Source organism: Schistocerca gregaria, chromosome 2, assembly GCF_023897955.1.
Source record: "Schistocerca gregaria isolate iqSchGreg1 chromosome 2, iqSchGreg1.2, whole genome shotgun sequence".
In the NCBI taxonomy this organism is placed as follows: domain Eukaryota; kingdom Metazoa; phylum Arthropoda; class Insecta; order Orthoptera; family Acrididae; genus Schistocerca; species Schistocerca gregaria.
The window spans coordinates 870,990,745-871,010,563 of NC_064921.1; the positions used below are offsets into that span (position 1 = coordinate 870,990,745).

The 19,819-nt window shown below is 41.5% G+C and overlaps 1 protein-coding gene across 4 annotated transcripts in view; it reads right to left on the reverse strand.

Moving 5' to 3' along the window:
* The window catches only part of LOC126335263 (nonsense-mediated mRNA decay factor SMG8), a 76,724-nt gene that overhangs the window by 53,895 nt on the left and 3,010 nt on the right, over positions 1-19,819 (reverse strand). For all 4 annotated transcript variants that reach the window (XM_049998310.1, XM_049998308.1, XM_049998311.1 and 1 more), the window contains exons 2-5: positions 19,429-19,591; positions 13,404-13,526; positions 13,173-13,324; positions 5,668-5,952 (exon numbers count right to left, since the gene is read on the reverse strand). In XM_049998310.1, the coding sequence (XP_049854267.1) occupies positions 5,668-5,952; positions 13,173-13,324; positions 13,404-13,526; positions 19,429-19,591 (723 nt within the window). The remainder of the gene's footprint in view (positions 1-5,667; positions 5,953-13,172; positions 13,325-13,403; positions 13,527-19,428; positions 19,592-19,819) is intronic.

Genomic DNA, 19,819 nt, shown 5'->3' on the forward strand with positions numbered 1-19,819 from the left:
CCTTGTCCCCTTCAACCAGGAATTAGAGTCCAAAGGTTATAGTGGCAGAGCTCGCAAATGGAACCATGATATCAGTTTAAGAAGTACAGCAAAAGTGCTGTGGACAAATTTTATCCTTGGGCAGTGCTAATGATCACTGCTGCTGAGACCTGGAACCAATGTAAAAAGGGTCATAATGCTGTGATGTTGCAAATAAGGACACATAATGTAATCCATTTGATAATCATAAATAAAATATCAGAATTTAACACACCATCATTTGGAATTAGGTTACGAAATGTGCTAAAGCACTTCAACAACCTTTGCTTGCTGAAATTAATAGTAGACTGTACTGGACATCACACTCCTTTTAGACATCTGGTGAAAATGCTGTCATTTTATAAATGCAATGTGACTGTGGTGCTAATAAAAGGAGGGGAAATGGCTGTGTATTGTAGTGTCACAAACTCAACTATGACATACTTTTTCTGCAGCAGCCAACCAAATGTAAGTACTATGAGTTTTAACTAGAGTTATTAAGTTTTAAAATAGTCATATGTTTCTTTTGTAACAACAACAACTCATGTTGTTTCTTTTTCATCACCAGGACAAAATATCATTCCTCCAAAGACTGAGCTGTGTTGAGTGCCTGCTCACAAGCTACAAATGTGCCAAAAACCATTGCTGTTAGAGGAAGCATGTGATTATTATCTTCAGAAATTGTACTTGTTATAAAAACTTGAATCATTAGTTTCCAATTATAAGGTTATGCATACTTGATTGTTCTTGGAGGCAGAGAAGTTATGCAGTTATTACTGTGATCAAGATGAGTTACAATCGGACTTACTTGAAGGATAATATAAAGTATATGTTGACCACAACTTGGCGATACTTACATCTGTGCAGTTAGAGGATATCTGAGAGAAACAGACAGATTTGCCAACATTACTAAGGATATTTGCAAGTGAGGAAAGAATTTTATTATGGAGACTTCATAGCAGTTTTTATATATATAAATTTTTCACCAATCTGAGGCACATATTTGAGTTAACTGACTATAGCATATGTTGTGTAAATTGAAGGTGGAGAGGCAGGGAGAAAGGAAAGGAAAGAAACTACTGATGTCAGCTACATCGGGACTTTATGCAGAATCAGAAGTGGTGAGTGGAAATGTGTGCCGGACCAGGATTCGAACCCGGGATCTCCCACTTACTAGGCAGTTGTGTTAACCACTGCGTCATCTGGACATGGTGTGTACCTCAATTGCGTGGACTATCTGGGTATGCCTTCCAGCCTTAATTGTGCATCTGCACTGAAGGTGGTGGATTCCTTGTTCATTGATGCAAATCAATTATATGGATGTGTGATGTCTGTTCTTTCAGACATGTCTCCCTTCTCCACCTTCAATTTACACAACATGTATCACAGCTGTGGATTCTGCAAGGTGTCTGTTCTTTTGGACATGACCAAAAAAAAAAGATGCCACACATCCATACAATTTAAGAACTTAAGCAATGGCAAAAGAACAGACACCAAGAATTTAAGCAACAGCATTATCCCTGCTTTTCTCCTACTAGCTTCTCTCTCTCCCCCCCCCCCCCCCCCTCTCTCTCTCTCTCTCTCTCTCTCTCTCTCTCTCTCTCTCTCTCTCTCTCTCTCTCTCTCTCTATAATGTTGGTAAAAGAACACACCTGCAACAACATTTTTTTAAAATTAATTTGGAAGTGAACTTGGATAGATGCACAGTGAGAGGATATATAATAAAATTATTGAGTGTCCTTGAAGGATGGAGATGATTTTTATAAGGGTTACAAAAACACAATAATTAAATAGTGTGTACCACCACAGAATGTATCTCTGTGTGATTAAATTTTCTGCTCTGATGAAAGAGAGTTCACGAGTTCACAAGTCTGCACACAAAGTCATTTCTGCAACTCATAATCTCACATTAAAGGTGACTGGCATCTGTTCATTAAATCATTGTTCCCATTATCATAACAATGTAGTTGTATTTAATGGTGCAGACATGTAGCTCTGTGCAATTTTCTTTAAAAATAGTGGACTAACATTCACTGTCTATCACATACAAATGTCATTAGTGCCCCTGTAATTATTGGTGAAGTGCTGACAGAAAATTGCCAGTTTTTTGCACATGTTTTCAAACAGTACAGCGATTCAGACAGGTTCAATGGCTTTTGTTTTCATTAAACGATTCTAACTCCTTTTGAACTCTACAATTTCTACATAAAATATTTTTTTTTGCACCTTCACAATGATCAAAGGAAGGGTTTGTAAACTATTTTGTGAGAGACTTCTGATACTGGAATTATGAATGTTGGGTCTTGTTTTGTCATTCATACCTGTATATCATTTCATTATTGCAATAAGTTGTTGTTTCTGAGTCATTGTCTAAAATTATAGAGGGCGAAAATTTCTGACCTTGACGTTCAATTAATGAGAATTTTCTCTCAAACATTTTGATGGCTTCTTTAAGAGACATCCTGACAATGACTTTGATTTAGTTCAAGGCTTAATTTTCAGTAAGGCTGTAGTTTCTGAAGTGAACTGTTTAAAGGACATCACTTTCCACTCATAAGTGTAAATGTTTCAAGTAACTGTCATTCAGTGTCCATGTGGGAAAAATGACAAAAGAAGTGGATCAGTAGGGAGATGCGTAATCCTTTAGGTTGGTGCATAAGTTCATAACATTTTTGTTTTGCATGTTGGTATTCTGGTTGCTATGGGCTCATCTAATCAACTGTCATTTTTCATCTGTAGGTCACTGTTACTATTTGAGTTTACTTATTGTCATTTACAGGTAGTTAGTGGAGCTGTGGATGGTATAAAATGGAGTGCCAAGTGGAGAAATAAGAATATTTCAGACATATTCCTTTGTTTGAGTTCAACAGTTGGGTGACAGCAGTAGTGGCAATCAGAATATTTTGCGCAGCATGTTGGGATAATGCCATTGGAGGGATAATGCCCTTGGACAGAGCACAGCAAGAGAAGGATTTTCATGTTTTAAGAAGGATTGTTTGAGATTAGTGACTGTCCATGTTCAGGAAGAGCATCGGAGTTTGATGAAGATTGTTTGAGGGCATTAATCCACAATGATCCACATCAGTGTGCTAGAGAACTGCCAAGTGTGATGAACTGTGATCACTCCACCATCATGCGACATTTGCATACAAAGAGAAAGGTTCAAAAGTCAGGTGTATGGATACCACATGCTCTAAGCCAAAATCATAAAATCCAGTGAGTGGACATATGTGCATCTCTGCTTGCTCATCTTCAATTGACTCATGAACAACACTGACCATTCCTATCCTGTATCATTAATGGGGATGACAAATTGTGTCTTTATGCTAATGTAAAGGAAATAAAGGAATTGTTGAGTCGCAACAAAGTAGCAACTCCCTGTATAAAGACCTGCGCTTATCCACAAAAGATAATGTTGTGTACCTGGTGGAACAGCAATACATGGTAAATAATGAACTGTTTCCTGAGTTGTAACCACTGCTGCTGACATTTATTGCCAATGACTGAGATATCTTGCAGACATAGTCCAAGAGCAGTGACCAGGAAGACTGCTTGAAGTGATGCTACTCCATGATAATACCAGCCTACATTCTGCTAGACTCACAGAAAGCACTATACCTAGTGCCTCAGATTTTCACCTTTTCCACTTTCTAGTGAACAACCTCCGAGAGACTTCCTTTCCAGATGAAAATGCATTCTGACCATGGCTCGATGAGTTCTTTGCTTCGAAACATCATGATTTCTACAGATGAAAAGTTAGACCTGTTTCAACACATGACTATTATATTTTAAAGGTATAGTGTGTTATTCTACAGAACAACCTTTAACAAATAACACAACTTTCCTAGCTTCGAAATTGAACACTAGAGTGTACAAGCACAAGCAAACCACCTGTTATGAAGCACTTCTTCTCACACACTATATTTTAAATACATAGCACAAATAAACATGATGTCACACACCACAACAGCATTATGTTACAGATCAAATCAGATGTCCAGTACCAATCAGTTTCATTTCTCAGTACAAGACAATACATCAATATATGATTTTAAATCAAATATAAACAGGATTTTTGTTCGTGAGCATGTATGTCTGAGGACAGGGCCTGCACTTCTAGTATGCTTGGGAGGGTGTCATTAGGAATGTGGAGAGTTGGCCACTCCACGCTCCCAACCAATTTGTCAGAACTGCTCTTGATGGTGGTCCAAAAGGTGATCCCTCTATTGCACAACTCATAATTATAAATTTTCTTGCTCATAAATGACCTCAAGCTACTGAAATTCGTCATTATGGATGAAAACATTTGCATGGTGAAAAACATTCTTGAAGATGATTGATGGGTGAATGTATCTGAAGCTCCAGAACAGCCTGGAATATGTTATGGAGGCTGTCAAGTGGTCATCACAAACAACCTAAAGTACCATAAAGTATGTGCCAGATGAGTCTCTCACCTTTTGACTGTAGATCAGAAGTTGAGATAACTGGAGATCTGTGAGACACTTACAGCAAGATCTGCGAAAGAAGGTGATGTATTTTTGAGTCTGATCATCACCTGCAGTAAAACATGGATCCACCACCACAGTCCCAAGTTGAAAAAGTGAGTTTGGAGTGCCACAGGAAGGAGAAGACAGCCCCGGTGTCAGTTGACAAGGTTCTTCAACCAATTTCTTCAATGTGTGAGGCATTTTGCTCATTGGTTCTTTGCATGAGTGATGCACAAACAATATAGCTTACTACAGAGAGATATTGAATGAGATAAAGGCTACATATTGCCCCAAAAAATGAGATCAACAGATTTGAGAGACCATCCTCCTTCACGATAATACCAGGCCCCATACTGAAGATCTATCGGTCTCAAAACCTAAAGAACTGCACTGGACTCAACTTGATCATTGTCCCTATGGCCTGGGCATCTTGCTCTCAATTTTCATTTGTGATGACCATTTACAGAAGTTTTAGGAGGGCAACAGTCTACAGATGTCAACTTTGATTCCATACAGAACTATTGCGCACAGCTAACGAACATTATTATAAGAAAGAATAGAAACACAGTAATCAGTCACAAAGCCACTGGTATTCTTGCACATTCATTCTTGCCATCTTCAGTGCAATTGAGGGAGCTACAATACAATGAACTCCCAGCAGTACTTGTCACCATATGTGTACCAGTAAAGTCATAAGGTGACATGTACTGCTGGAAGTTTGTTGGATTATAACTCACTCAAATGCAGTGAGGTTGGTTGTCTATAGCTAAAATCTGGATTTAAAAAAAAAAATAAAATAAAAAAATAATAAAAAGAAAGGTATTGAGACTGACTGCTGAGCTCCTATCCTTCCTTATAGTTTGAAGATGACAAGGGTGTGGAGGGACTTATGTGTAATTGGTTCTTGACACAACCAGCTTCAATCTAATATGCTGTGATTGAAATACCTCCCTTCTTGCTGGGAGAATTTACTACTAAAGCAGAAAACTACTTTGGAAAAATACATTACATATGTCTCTTACTTTTCAATAATTTTTTAAATAAAATCCTATTTACATTTGATTTACCCTCACATTATGAATGTTTTCATTTCAGAATATGTGAAACAGTAATGCTGTAGTCACTTGGTATCATATTAATGAGCAGCTGTGACGTGACCTACCTCACATTTGTGATGACACGGCTCTTCCTCAGAATATGGTAGATCTGGTCTTCAAGAGCATGTTCCAGCTTCTTTATACTGAGTTTCGCACTCTTGTTTTGTTCTCCAGCTCCTGCACTGGGCCCCATTCCTGCACCAGCTGTTCCATCCACTTTGAAAATAGATGGGCAAGAGTTGAAAAGAAATAACACACGTGGGGAGCATGGCCGTGCATTGTTAATCCACTCCTTAGGCACACCAGTCACTGATCGTAATATTTCACTCACTGTGCCTTGCATTTTCTGTCTGAGTAAAAAGACATTGTGTAAATTGAACTCCTTGTAAGTCTTACATACAGACATAAACTATATATGAACTTAATACAAAACCAAATCAGCTGCACGAGAGTTAATATATTCAGACCACAGTATAATTAGTAACCTTTGTAAAACTGTGTAGAAGTAAAAGATATCTTTTGAGAATGACAGTTTTACATCCTCCCCATCCCCTGCTAGATGTTGGTTAGATATTTGTCCCATGTTCCATGGATCATAATTACGACTTCTCTTGCTATGATACGGAACAAATCAGTTTCACAGTCATAGTTCGTCTACTCAGTGGAAAATATGGCAACATGCTGATTGTTTATAGATTTCTTAAGTATTCTTCCACATACATACATTGTTTTATACCAAACTATGTTCAATAAATCATTATATCCATATTGTGTGTGTGAGTGTGTGTTTGTGTGTGTGTCCATGTTGCACACGCAAGTATGCAAGCACATTCTTACGCATCCCCCCCCCCCCCCCCCACACACAAATTCTTATATGGAGTAGAAAACCAGAATTATTATGTTTTAAGACAAGTGTGTTGTCTTTATTTACGAGATTTACACCTCCTCAGAGTACATTGCATGCCCAATTATTCATGTGGAACTATCTGGCTTACAGATTATTAATGCATAAAAAAAAGCAGCACAAGCATCATGAACGCAGGGACTGGCAGTGAAAGTTGCCAGATGCTAGGGGTAGCAGTGGATGCTAAGATAGACCAGCAATGGAAAACAACTGTGTTGAGCCATGCCTGAGCACATGCAGTCATCAGCAGCTGCTGCTGCTGCTACTACCCATCCATTAGACATTGCCTAAACTACATGTTTAAAAAAATATCTGAGTTATTCATATTTTTCGATTATGCGTATATCTTTTCTCCTACATTACCCTGCATAATCAGGAGTATACTGTATATCCTGGTCAGTCAATCTGTCTCTTTGCAAATTCAATGAAGTTTTGACTGCATATTTATTTTTATATTATGAAGAACATAGTCACTTAGAACATCTGTATTTAATTATATAATAAATGTTGTAGGAAAGCTCTTGTAGAATGTTAACATTTTTGGATTAAAGAGACCACTCACCAATAAGCAGGCACATTCAGTTGTCAATAGGCACACGCAAAAGAAAGAAAACTTGCTAGTTTTCAGAGTTATCCTTAAACGAGATATAAAAAAATAAATACTTCTTCAGGGACCCACATCACTGAGTATGTGACTGGCGACCACAGGGTCCCAAGCTGAGCCTGGTATGACTCCCACTTACTTATACCAGGCTCCTCTCTTTTTATCTTCTCTATCTGGACATCCTCAGCCTACTCTTGTTCTTTCCTGACCCCGATGCCCTTAGGTCTCAAAGGCTAGGGTGTCTTTCATGTTCCTACCTCTACCTCTCAGGCTGGATGGTTAATGACTTGGAAGATGGAAGGGCATAATCTGTAATGCCTCAACAATGGAAAGGGCAGATGAACTATCTTTTAGCCAAAATAGAAGTTCTACATGGCAACTACAGCAGAGATGGAGATCATTGGTATCGTGCAGTTGCAAGATAACTAAAATTTCAAAAAGAAGGTAGCATCTGTTCTCCAGTGGAGTGGCTGCAAAAGGCATCCATTATACACGTCAGGAGTGGCTTCATGCTGGCGGCAGCTTCTAAAATGCTTGGCAACAGGCTTTGTGACAAGCTGGCTGTATGGCTGTAAAACCACTGTCACATCTTTTGGAAATGCTGGCCCAAGGGTTTGGTACCATGGTTAGGGTGTTCCCCAAAAGCAACACTTGTTGGCAGGGCCCAGTTAGCATGTTAAGTACGTGAGGGTTACTGTCACATGGGCAGCGACAGCTAGACAAGAGAGGCCACACATTCTGTCTCACATCACTGAATGTTGTGACAATGACTGGCCAATGCAACAAACTAGCTAAGGCACTGGAAAAGAGGCATATCAGCATTTGTGCAGTTCAAGAAACAAGGTGGAGTGGGCAAAAGTTATATGAGACTGGTTGTGGTTACAAACTGATATACAACGGAACAAACAGAACAACCAAGACGTCAGCATTTTCATATCAGCAAAATTCAGTGGTTCTGTCTCTGAGTTGTGGTGTTATGATGATCACCTTATGAAAATTGTCTACATTGCAGACAGACGAAAAGTCCACTTCTTCAGTGCCTATGTCCCAAAACCGGCCTGAGTGCAGAAACCGAAGATGTCTTTGGGACAGTACTTTATGAGAAGATGGCTGAAGTCCTAGCACAAGACTACCTCATCATTGTTGAAGACCTGAATGGACATATCAGGCAAAGGAAAGAAGATGATGGTGCCCATGCTGAACATGGACATGGAGAGAAGAATGATGGTGGACAGCAAATCCTCGATTGCCCAGAAACTCATGACCTGGTCACCATGAACACTTGGTTCAAAAAACATGAAACTCACCTAATCAAATACTACAGTGGATCAAATGCAAGTCAGACTGACTATGTCGGTGTAAGATGTCAGTATCTCAAAGTTGTTCCATATGAAACTGTTGCAATATAACACTGCCAGTCATCTGTAAGCTTGGAATAAAACCACCAAGATCTGGGTACTCTGCCAGAAATGGACCATTAAGAATCATATGGTGGCACTTCAGGGAGAAAGAGGCTGACATTATGACAGAAATTACAGTGCCACCAATTACCACAGCAGAGGATAGGTGGACTAAATTGAAGATCTCTGTTCATGAAGCTGCATGCTTTATTCTCGGAAAAACGAAACCGGGATGATGAAGGGATCACAAAGACATGTGGGCTTGGAATAATGATGTCAAAGATGCAATACATAAGAAGAAAAAGTTGTACCATGAGTTTCTAGCAGACAAAACACTATCCTGTTGGAATACTTTCAAAGAAACCCGTAGAGAGGCAAGGACCACTGCAATCGCAAAAGCAAATGAGTACTCAGATCTCTACACAAAACTAGATACACATGAAGGAGAATGCCACATTTATTGACTTTAGTGGCTCCTAATCAACAGGAAGAAAGCAAAGGAATGCTGGCAGAACTACTTTGGGAGAATTTATACCAAGGAATTTCCCCATCCACCAACACCAACCATGTCACCTGTTGAAGGACCAATTAAGGAAATTAACATTGCTGAAGTTGAGGCTGCTGCAAAGAAGATGAAGAGAGGGAAGGCCACTGGCCTTGATAACTTCCAAGGATAGTTATGGTGTTCTTAACAGTCAAATGTGGTAGGCTGAGTAACGGATCTTTTCAACCATATTGTCAAAGAAGCTAGGATAACAATAGACTCACAGCAGAGCATCTTCATAAGGAAACGAAGTCCTGCTGAGTGTTCCAATTACCACCCAATCAGATTACTGAGCCACGCAGTGAAGATCCTTGAACATATTTTTGACAAAAGGACATTTGAAATAGCTCAAATCAGTAAGAACCAAGCTGGAATTGTGAAAAATTGTGGTGCAACTGACACAATGCATGCTACATGGGTGCATATTGAAAAATATCACAAAAAGAACAAGGTATTGCACCTTGTATTTTGAGACATTGAGAAGGCTTTCGATAAGGTACCACATGATCTAATTTGCTTAGCACTTTGGGACCACAGTGTTTTGAAGTACCTTGCTGACTGGGCACGGGTACATCCAAGTGGCAGCAGGGGCATCAAACAACTTTCGCATCACAGTACGAGTCCACCAAGGCTTGGTCTTATCACCATTCTTGTAATGGATACTGTCACTTCAGACCTAAACATGTCACTCCCATGAACACTTCTCTGTGCTGAAGATGTCGTGTTAGCTGCAGAGAATAAGTTTTATCTCCAACACCAAACACAAAAGTGGAATGACCAACTTGTGCGATATAGTCTGTAACTCAAGACAAAGAAAACTGATTACATGACATCAGATCGATGAGAAATTTGGCACTGATGGAGAAAACCTATCAAGAGAAGAAAAATTTAAGTATCCCGGTTCTACATTCTCCAGCAATGGCCACCTTACAAATGAGATCAGCACAAGTTCACAGGCGGTCTGGATAAAGCAGTGAATGACATCAGGCATCACCTGTGATCATTGGGTTAAGGATCGTCTGAAGTTGAAGCTCTACTGGACTCTCACCCATCCTGTTGCTCTCAATAGCACTGTATGTTGGTCAGCTGCAAAAGAGGTAGAATGACGATTGGGGGTCATGGAGACTATGATGATCAGATGGACAGGTGGCATCACTCGGCTGGATCACTTCCCAAGTGACACTATCAAGGAAGATTTTGGGGCACACCAATCCAGAAGAAGATGCGAGAAAGCTGTCAGCAGTTGTTTGGATGTGCTGCATGCAAAGCATGATACCGTTGCAAAGGCAGCATACACAGTGGAAGTCAGGGGTAAGAAACCCGAGGGATGACCTAGACAATGATGGGCCAACACTCTGCATAATGACCTGAAGGCTGTAAATTTTCATCCCGACAGGGGCCACAATCGAACAAAACGGAGACAGCGAATCCACTCAGCACACCCTATTGCCAGGTGGGACAAATGTTAAAGAAGAAGGACAACAAGAAGAGCTAGAACACACACACACACACACACACACACACACACACACACACACACACACAGTGCCCCTACATGTTGCAGCTGAATTAAAGGTGCCAATGATATTTTTGGCAGGCTGACTGGTAGTGTGGGTAGGGGGAGACAGAGATGGAGGGGAAGGGGGAATGGGAGTATGAGGGTTAAGAGGAGAGGCAGGGGGAGGGGGAGGGAAGGAGGAGGAGGAGGAGAAGGGGAGGGGAGGAGAGGGGACAGCAAGGGAGAAGAAGAGAGGGAGAACAGGGGAAGAGGGGTGAGGGAGACGGAGGATGGGGAGGGGAAAAGGGAGAGAGGACAGGGGAGGGGGAGATGAAGAGGGAGGAGGGGAGAGGGAGGGTGGAGGGAGATGGAGAGAGAGGAGGGGAGAGGGAGGATAGAGGGGTTGAGGGGGTGAGGAAGAACAGGGAAAGAGGAGAAGAGAGGTGAGGGAGAGGGAGGATGGGGAGAGGAGAAGGGAGGGGACAGGGGAGAGGGAGGAGGGGAGAGGGAGGGTGGAGGGGAGAGGGCAAAGGGGAGAGGAGGGGGAGAGGGAGAGGGTGGCTAGTGGCTTGGAGAGAAGTGGCTTATTTGCTGGCCAGGAATGCAGGAGGGAGGGTGACAGGTATAGGAAATGATATGTGTGTGTGGCTAGGGCCTCCCTTTGAGTACACCAGTTACCTGGTGCAAGTCTTTTTATTTGGCACCACTTTGGCAACTTGTGTGTCAATGAGGATAAAATGGAAATGAAGACAATGCAACACCCAGTCCCCCTGCAGAAAAAAATCTCTGACCCTGCCAAACCCACTCCCCTCTGTGGCATTTTGTTGTATGGACCACTTAGCTATGGAGACATATGGCAGGTATCTGGGCTGGTAAGATTGCAGTGGGCAGTGGGAAAAGGCACACACTGAAGGGTGATGAGGGGAAGTGAAATGGGAGGTGGTGACAGGATGGATGAAGGGGAAATCACTGGGTGAAGGGTGCAGGTTACCTGAGATTGAGGCCAGGACGGTTATGGGTACAGAGTATGTGATGTAAAGATAACTCTCAACTTCATAGTTCAGAGAAGCTGGTGGGGGAGAGAAGGATCCACATGGCTCTGGTTGTGAGGGAGACATTGACATTGAGCATGCTGTGCCCAGCTGCATGTTGTGGCCCCAGATGGTCAACTTTGTTCTTGAGAATGATTTGGCAGTGGCCATTCATCTTGGTGGACAGCTGGTTGTTAGTCATACTAACATAAAAAGCTGTGCAGTGTTTGCAGCAAAATTGGTATAGGCCATGGTTGCTTTCACAGGTGGCCCAGCCTCTAAAGGGGTAAGATAAGTCTGTGACAGGATCCCCCCCAAGCACCACCACCACCTTCTCTGAGCTATGGAGATGGGAGTTATCCTTAAAAGACACATTCCATTCCAGTTATCATTCTGACCTAAATCTCAGGTAAGGTATTGTCCGCACACCCTCTACTCAACAGTTCACCTTTCTTCCATCCTGTCATCTCCTCCCAACTCACGTTACTATGTTTCCTTCAGCATATGCTGTTTCCCACTGGTTGCTACAGTCCTGCCAATCCATATATCTGACACTCCTTTTCTGACCAGCAAACCAGCCACTACTCTTCGAGCTGCTAGCCACCCGTGTCCAGCCCCTCTCCCTCGCTACCCACCCCACTGACACTACCATCACCCCAACCAGTCTACCTGATGAAAAATAGCTTTGACACTTTTAGTTCATCTAGTGCTGTGTGTGTGTGTGTGTGTGTGTGTGTGAGAGAGAGAGAGAGAGAGAGAGAGAGAGAGAGAGAGAGAGAGAGAGAGAGAGAGAGAGAGAGAGAGTTTTATTCTAGCTCATCAAAGGATAACTCCAAAAGTTAACAAGATTTCCTTCTTTGGTGTGTGCCTATTGACAACTCAACACTTCTGCTTTAACCATACTACAAAATTTAAATTCTTCCTCATAGTTTTAACAACATGCTCATAAACTGCAGCAAAACTGCCTCTGTGAATACTTCTGTCCCTTTCAAGAAATGCAGTGGTATGACATTATCCAAATTGTGCTCAGAGTGAAGATATTAATTTGAAACTTCATTTTCAATTAAAAACAAAAAAAAAAGAACATTGATGCCGCAAATAGACATTCACCATTGCACCTTCTCAGACAGTAACCATGGTGGTCCCAAACTCTGGTATTTTAGAAAGTGACAAGTTATCAGGATTATTCTTGTAAAATGCTAGCCATCACAACACAGTGAGTACACAAGATGTGAGCTTTTGTGACCTGAAAAATGGAGGCCACATTCATATCCAAGGGTTGAAAAGTACAATGTCTATATTTCAGCTCATAAATGAAGCATAGCACAAATTGAGTAAGTCATTCTCATTAGGAAAGTCCAATGCCGTATCAGTTGAGGAATAATTAAAATATAATAAATGTTTAGCAAAGGCAGGGACACACTACCAAGAATACATTTTAAAAATTAAATAGTGATAACCAGATGTGGCATTAAAAACAGCTTTAACATTAGATTAAGGAAAAGCTACCACCCAAATTAATGACAGTTTCTATGCTTCTAATATCATGATAGCAATTTTGAGAAATGGTTCAAGTCTCGAATACTTACCTCACAACATCCAAAGCACGAAACAAATGGACATAGCTGATGTCAAATGTGTGAGTTGGGTGATAAACCACAAGAATATGAGACACAGCAAAAAGAAAAAGCAACGCTCTAGCATAATGATATTTCAGTTCAGCCCACACTGAAAGATAACCCTGTTAAAAAAAGAAATAGTTGTTAGGTGCACTTATTACCAAACCATACACACAAAAGAGCTGTGTATTAATTACATACCTTTTGTTCCATATCTCTTGAGAAAGTATCATACATTTTAACCAAAGAATGAACATCAAAGACTCCTCGTAAGTGAAGATATACAACTCTCTGATTCGTGTCATAATAGCCCTCAATATCACACTGTAATATTTTTAAAAAAACACAATGTTCACAAAATATAAATAATAATGATAAAAATAAATACAAAGATTGATAAGTTATTACTGACAGTAAAAAATTGCAGTAACAAAATTATGACATTTACTATACAGGTGACTTTTTTATAGCCTTTCTGAGCAGTATGTGTTTATTAAGAATCTATCTTATGAAAAGGACAGATTGCTACTCACCATATAGTGGAGATATCGAGTCACCGATAGGCACAATAAAAATACTGCTAAACAAGTACATTTTTGGCCATAAGCCCTTCTTCTAAAGTACACAGCTTACACACAACACAGATGCAAGCACAACTCACACACATATGACCACCGCCTCTGGCTGCCAGACTGTGAGTAACTGTGCATGATGGGAGAAGCAACATGGGTGCTGGGGGTAAGGAGGAGGCTGAGATGGGTAGGGGGAAGGATAGCACGGTACCAGTGTGGGATAGTTAAGTGTTGCTTGTGAGGGCATACAGGTATGATGTATGGAGAGGAGAGGTTAGGGCAGCTAGGTGTGGTCAGGGCATTAGATGGCTGCCAGAGAGGGGGCGTGGGGGGGGGGGGGGGGGGAAGGAGGTGCTGGAAAAGATGACAAATAAAATGACTGTGTACTGCAGGTGCATTGATGGAATAAAATGATTTGTAATGCTCGAATGGGAAAAGGGAAGGGAATGATGGGTGAAGGATAATGACTAACAAAGGTTGAGGCCAGGGGGCTTACAGGAATGTAGGATATACTGCAGGGAGATTTCCCGCCTGCAAAGTTAAGAAAAGCTGTTGTTGGTATGAAGGATCAAGATGGCACAGGCTGTGAAGCAGTCCATGAAGTGAAGAATGTTGTGTTGGACAGTATGCTAAGAAGTTGGGTTGTCCAGCTGTTTCTTGGGCACAGTTTGTTGCTAATCATTCATGTGGACAGACAGCTTGTGCCTTGTAATGCCCATGTAAAATGCACCACAGTAGTTGGAGCTAGCTTGTAGACTACATGACTGTTTTCACAGGTAGCTGTGCCTTTGATTCTTGTAACCAGAATGGAGTGGAAGATGGTGGGAGGATGTATGGAACAATTCTTGCATCTAGGTCTATTACAGGCTCATGAGCCTTCAGGCAAAGGTTTGGGAGCAAGGTTAGCAGGGATGGACAGGGATATTCTTTGGTTTCAGTGGGGGCAGAATACCACTGTGAGAGAGGTGAGAAGTGTAGTGCGTGGGACATTCCTCATTTCAGGACACAACAAGAGGTAGTCAAAACCCTGGCAGAGAATGTGATTCAGTTGCTCCTGTCCTCAGTGGTACTGAGTCAAGAGATGGATGCTCTTCTGCAGTTGGACAATGGGACTTTGTGAGGTGGTGAGAGACTGGAGAGATAAGGCACGGATCTGTTCTGTGCAAGTTTGGTAGGGTAATTTCAGTCTGTGGAGGCTTCACTGACACCAGTGAGACTCTTGGTATACTTTGTGAGGGACTATTCATCACTACAGTTGCAATGGCCACTTGTGGCCAAGCTGTATGGATGGGACTTCTTGGTATGAAATATGTCAAGGCAGTTGAAACAGAGGTGTTGTTGGTAGTTGATAGGTTTGATATGGATGGAGGTACTGATGTAGCCATCTTTGAGGTGGAGGTCAACATCTAGGAAGGTGGTCTGTTGGGTTGAGGGGACCAGCTGAAGCAAAAGCAGGAGAAGGTGCTAAAAGTTTTGGAAGAATAAAACACAGTCAAGAACCTTTCCTCCAAAAGCTGTAGTCTCACTGAAGTATCAATCCTATACAAGGGCCCTACTTTTTGCCCCACTCAAAATTCTATTGTGCTGGACTTGTTAAAGACCTTCTCTCAGTCCTTGCTGTGAAAACACTTTTTCGCCATCAACTCTACCAATCAGTTTCAACCCAAAACCAATGTTGACTCTGCCTGACTTAGTTCACTCCTCCATCCAACCCTGATCTGCCCCCACCCTAAAATCACCCGCTGTTAACATCCCAGGATTTCTTAACCACGAAACCTTGCCTCATCATCATTCCCCAAATCCCTCATCATTAAAACTAAACCTACATCCACAGGAAGAACCACAATTCACCACTTAAAACTGATTTTGACCTTATAATTCTACTTGCTGGCAAAGGTTCTACCACTATGGTTCTGAACCACAAGTATTACCTGGCAGAAAGACTACACCAGCTGTCAGATTTGTCCTGCCACACAGTATCCCTATTCCAGAAATCCAGCAGGATCTCCACTCTCTTCAAATCCTTAGGCCTATCCAAGAATCTCTCCCCAGAGTATACCTCTCTCCTCACCTCTATCACTCCCCACACTCCTACATGCATCTTAATGTTCATAAATTCAACCACCAGGTCATCCCCAGTGGCCAGTTTCTGTGCCCCCACTAAGAGTGTCTCTGCCCTCGTAGACCACAACACCTTCAGCCTATTACATGCAACCTACCCTGCTATATAAAAGATACCAGCTGTTTCCTCCACCAACTCTTCATGTTCCTCATCCTTTATCACACAGTGCCCTGCTCATCACTACTGACTCCACCCCCGTAACACTAACATCTCTAATGTCCATGGCCTTGTCGCTACTGAACACTACCTGGACAACCCAGCTGCTGAGCTTGCCGTCCAACACAACATTCTTCACTTCAAGGACTGCTTCACAGCCTGTGCCATCAGGATCCTTCCTACCAACACCAGCTTTTCTGAACTTTGCAGGCAGGAAATCTCCCTGAAGTATATCCTACATTCCTGTAAGCCCCCTGGCCTCAACCTTTGTTAGTCACTGTCCTTCACTCACCATTCCCTTCCCTTTTCCCATTCCAGCACTACACATCCTTCTATTCCACCACTGCAAAGAAGTGTTTCCACTGAAGGGATTAGAAGAAGGAGAGTAGGTCTTTGACAAGTCAAACATGGTTAAATGTGAGTGTAGGGCTGAAAGTGAGGCCTTTGGATAGGACTGAAATTCTGTGGGGCAGATGATTTAGGTGGAAACCTTAACAACAGTGTTCCAGGATTGTTTCAGCTCTGGTTGGGGTGGAGTGTTAGTAGGAAGTTTTGGAGGATGTGGCACATCGAAAAGTCAGCCAGGTAGAGTCTTGGTGTTATGAGGGATTGACGATGAGGAACACTGTGCGTAGGGGAGGGGTTGGATAGTAATGGTCTGAGACCACAGTAGGATGTCAACAAGTTGGATAACTTTTGGAGGTGGTGTCTCGAATGCTCTTCCAGCTGCTGGAGAGCAAGGGATTCTATTTCAAAGATGTGACGTATGTAGTAGGTATTGCACAGTAGCAATATCTTGTGGTGGGAGTGGAGGTGTTTCTGGGATGCCTGTGACATGGAGATGTGATTTTGCAGTACCAGCTTTGTGAGAGGCAAGGACTAACAGAATCTGATAAGGTAGGATGTCAGCAAGTTGGATAACTTTTGAAGGTGGTGTCTCGAATGCTCTTCCAGCTGCTGGAGAGCAAGGGATTCTATTTCAAAGATGTGACGTATGTAGTAGGTATTGCACAGTAGCAATATCTTGTGGTGGGAGTGGAGATGTTTCTGGGAAGCCTGTGACATGGAGATGTGATTTTGCAGTACCAGCTTTGTGAGAGGCAAAGACTGACAGAATCTGAAAAGGTGAGGGTCATTGTGAAAGGAGGGGTGGGATCCAGAGGAATTTTTAATGTTAGGAAGGAACAGGAAATATGCACTAATACATGAAAATAGGCAAAAATATGTGCAAACAAATATGTAAAAAAATGTGGGAAAAAAGGACAGAATGGATGAGGTATGGGAATATGCATGTGTTTGGATATGGGAAGAGAGGGAGGGGCGGGGGAGAGGTTATTGGTTGGTGTGGGGGGGGGGGGGGGGAGGTGATTGGTTAGATAAGAAGTCTGGGGCAAATATAAGGGCTATTCATAGAAAGTAGGGAACATTTTGGCATAAAAAAAGCTAAGTACAAGAAATACATTTTATTATACACATCTGAAAGAGTGTCTGACATACTACTTTTCCACATAGTCACCAAACACATTGAGGCAGTTATCATAGTGGTGGACAAGATTTGAAATACCTTCGTCATAAAATTCTGCCACCTGAAATTTCAGCCAGTGAGTCACGCCCACCTGGAGTTCCACGTCATCATCAAAGTGCTGCATTGCAAGCCAGTTCTTCATCTTGGGAAACAAGTGGAAGTCACTTGGTGCAAGATCGAGGTTGTAGAGCTGATGAGGAAAAATTTCCCATTTGAATGAATTAAGGAGTTCTTTAGTGCGGTTCGCCATGTGAGGTTGGGCATTGTCGAGCAAAAACAAAATTTTGGCACTTATTTTGAACTGCTCTTCTAAGTCTGTGCAAAGTTTGACAGTACCGGGCAGAATTTATGGTTGCTCCATGTTTGAGAGAATAAATAAGAAGCACACCTTGCCTATCCCAATACAGTATTGCCATCAACTTCCTTGCTGACAAAGTTTGCAAACATTTTCTTGGTTTTTGAGGGGACCTTGTGTGGCCCCACACCATGGACTGTAATTTTGCTTCGCAATTGACATGTTTCACCCAAGTCTCGTCATCGCTTATGATTCAATCCAGTAATGAATTACCATGTTTGTGGCAGGCCTCCAGAAATGGCAACGTTGCCCCCATTCACTGTTCTTTATGGTGCCCTGTAAGCATTTTGGGCACCCATTGTGCACAAAATTTGTGGTAGCCTAGCTTTTGAGTGACAATTTCAAACAACAAAGTCCATGAAACTTGTGGAAAAGAAAGAGAAAGATCAATTATTGTGAAGCAACGTTTTTCACGAATCGTTTCATCAGCTTTAGCGACAAGATCGTCAGTCACAATGCTCGGGCATCCACTCTTCTCTTCATCATGAACATTGGTTCGGCCATTTTTAAACCAAATGCACCATTTCTGGATGGAACATTGACTCATTACATTGTTTCCATACACTTCACACAATTTATGATAAATTTCTATAGATTTTGGGTTTTTTGCCAACAAAAACCGTATCACAGACTGCACCTCACGGCAGGATTTTCGATTGCAGCGCACATTTCAAATTCGAATATCGAAAAAACCAGACATGCAGAGACGTTGCCGCTGTCATGGATGGATGCCAACTGGGCTGCCGAGCACGCACATACCAAAATATACAGGATGGGCATGCGCCTAGCAGCGTCAGATGGAAACGTTCCCTACTATCTGAATAGCCCCACTGTGACAGTTCCAATTTAGTTTTAATCCCATACCCCAGTGTATTTTTCATAATGAATAGCCAGAATTGAAACCTGCCAAAAGAATTTGACTTCTGCAGTTCGATATTCTGAGAAATTTGAAAACAATTTGCAGCACGTAGTGTACCGTCCCTTAGTTCCTATCTCCAATTAGAGTGCTTACATTTTCATCTCTAAATTTCTTTTGTATGTTACAGACATAATCCACTTTTATCATCCGCCACAACATCAATGGACACGACAGGTTGGCTACACTATATGACGTGGAAGTTACAACTTTGATAACTAAGGCTTTTTAATATTTCACTGTGCTTGATGAACCTGAGTGATTTATAGGGCAAAATTTAGTACATAATCAGAAACAATACTCTATTGGGATCAGGAGTACTACTATTATATTTTATGCTAGGAAAACAGGTAAAGATTGTGGAGGAAAATTATCATATAATCACTGCAGTCTACAAAACTATATCAAACTGTTTGCATGATGATCATAAAATATATTGTGATGATGCCTGAAATCACTCTCTAGGTTTACATGTTTGTAATTACAGCAATAACAAGAGTCATAACCACACTAACACTTGTATCTCAAGGGAATAACTATTGCTTTTTATAACATTATAACATTACATGTGAACACTTACCAAATTATTCTTGTCAACATCAGGATCCTCAAGCAATGACTTGTGAAAAATTTGTTTACCTAATATCTCATCAATTAGACCTGCTTTGCAGCCACGAGCAGAGATTGGGGATTTGCCAAAAAATGACACTACAGCAACTTTCTTATCATTCAGTAGTATTTGTCTGAAACAAATACAGTGCATCGGTGTAAATAAGAAACAGTCTTTCCTATCAAATGTTTAGTTTCTAATGCTATATAAAATGCAAGCATAACTCTTGGTTGTACAGTATGTCATATGGCAGCTCATCCCTATCAGATGTAGATTTATCTTCTCCAGATGGTGCTATCACTATTTATGGCATCCCCAACCTCGACAATGACATATTAATATCATTCCCTTTCTGACTGGT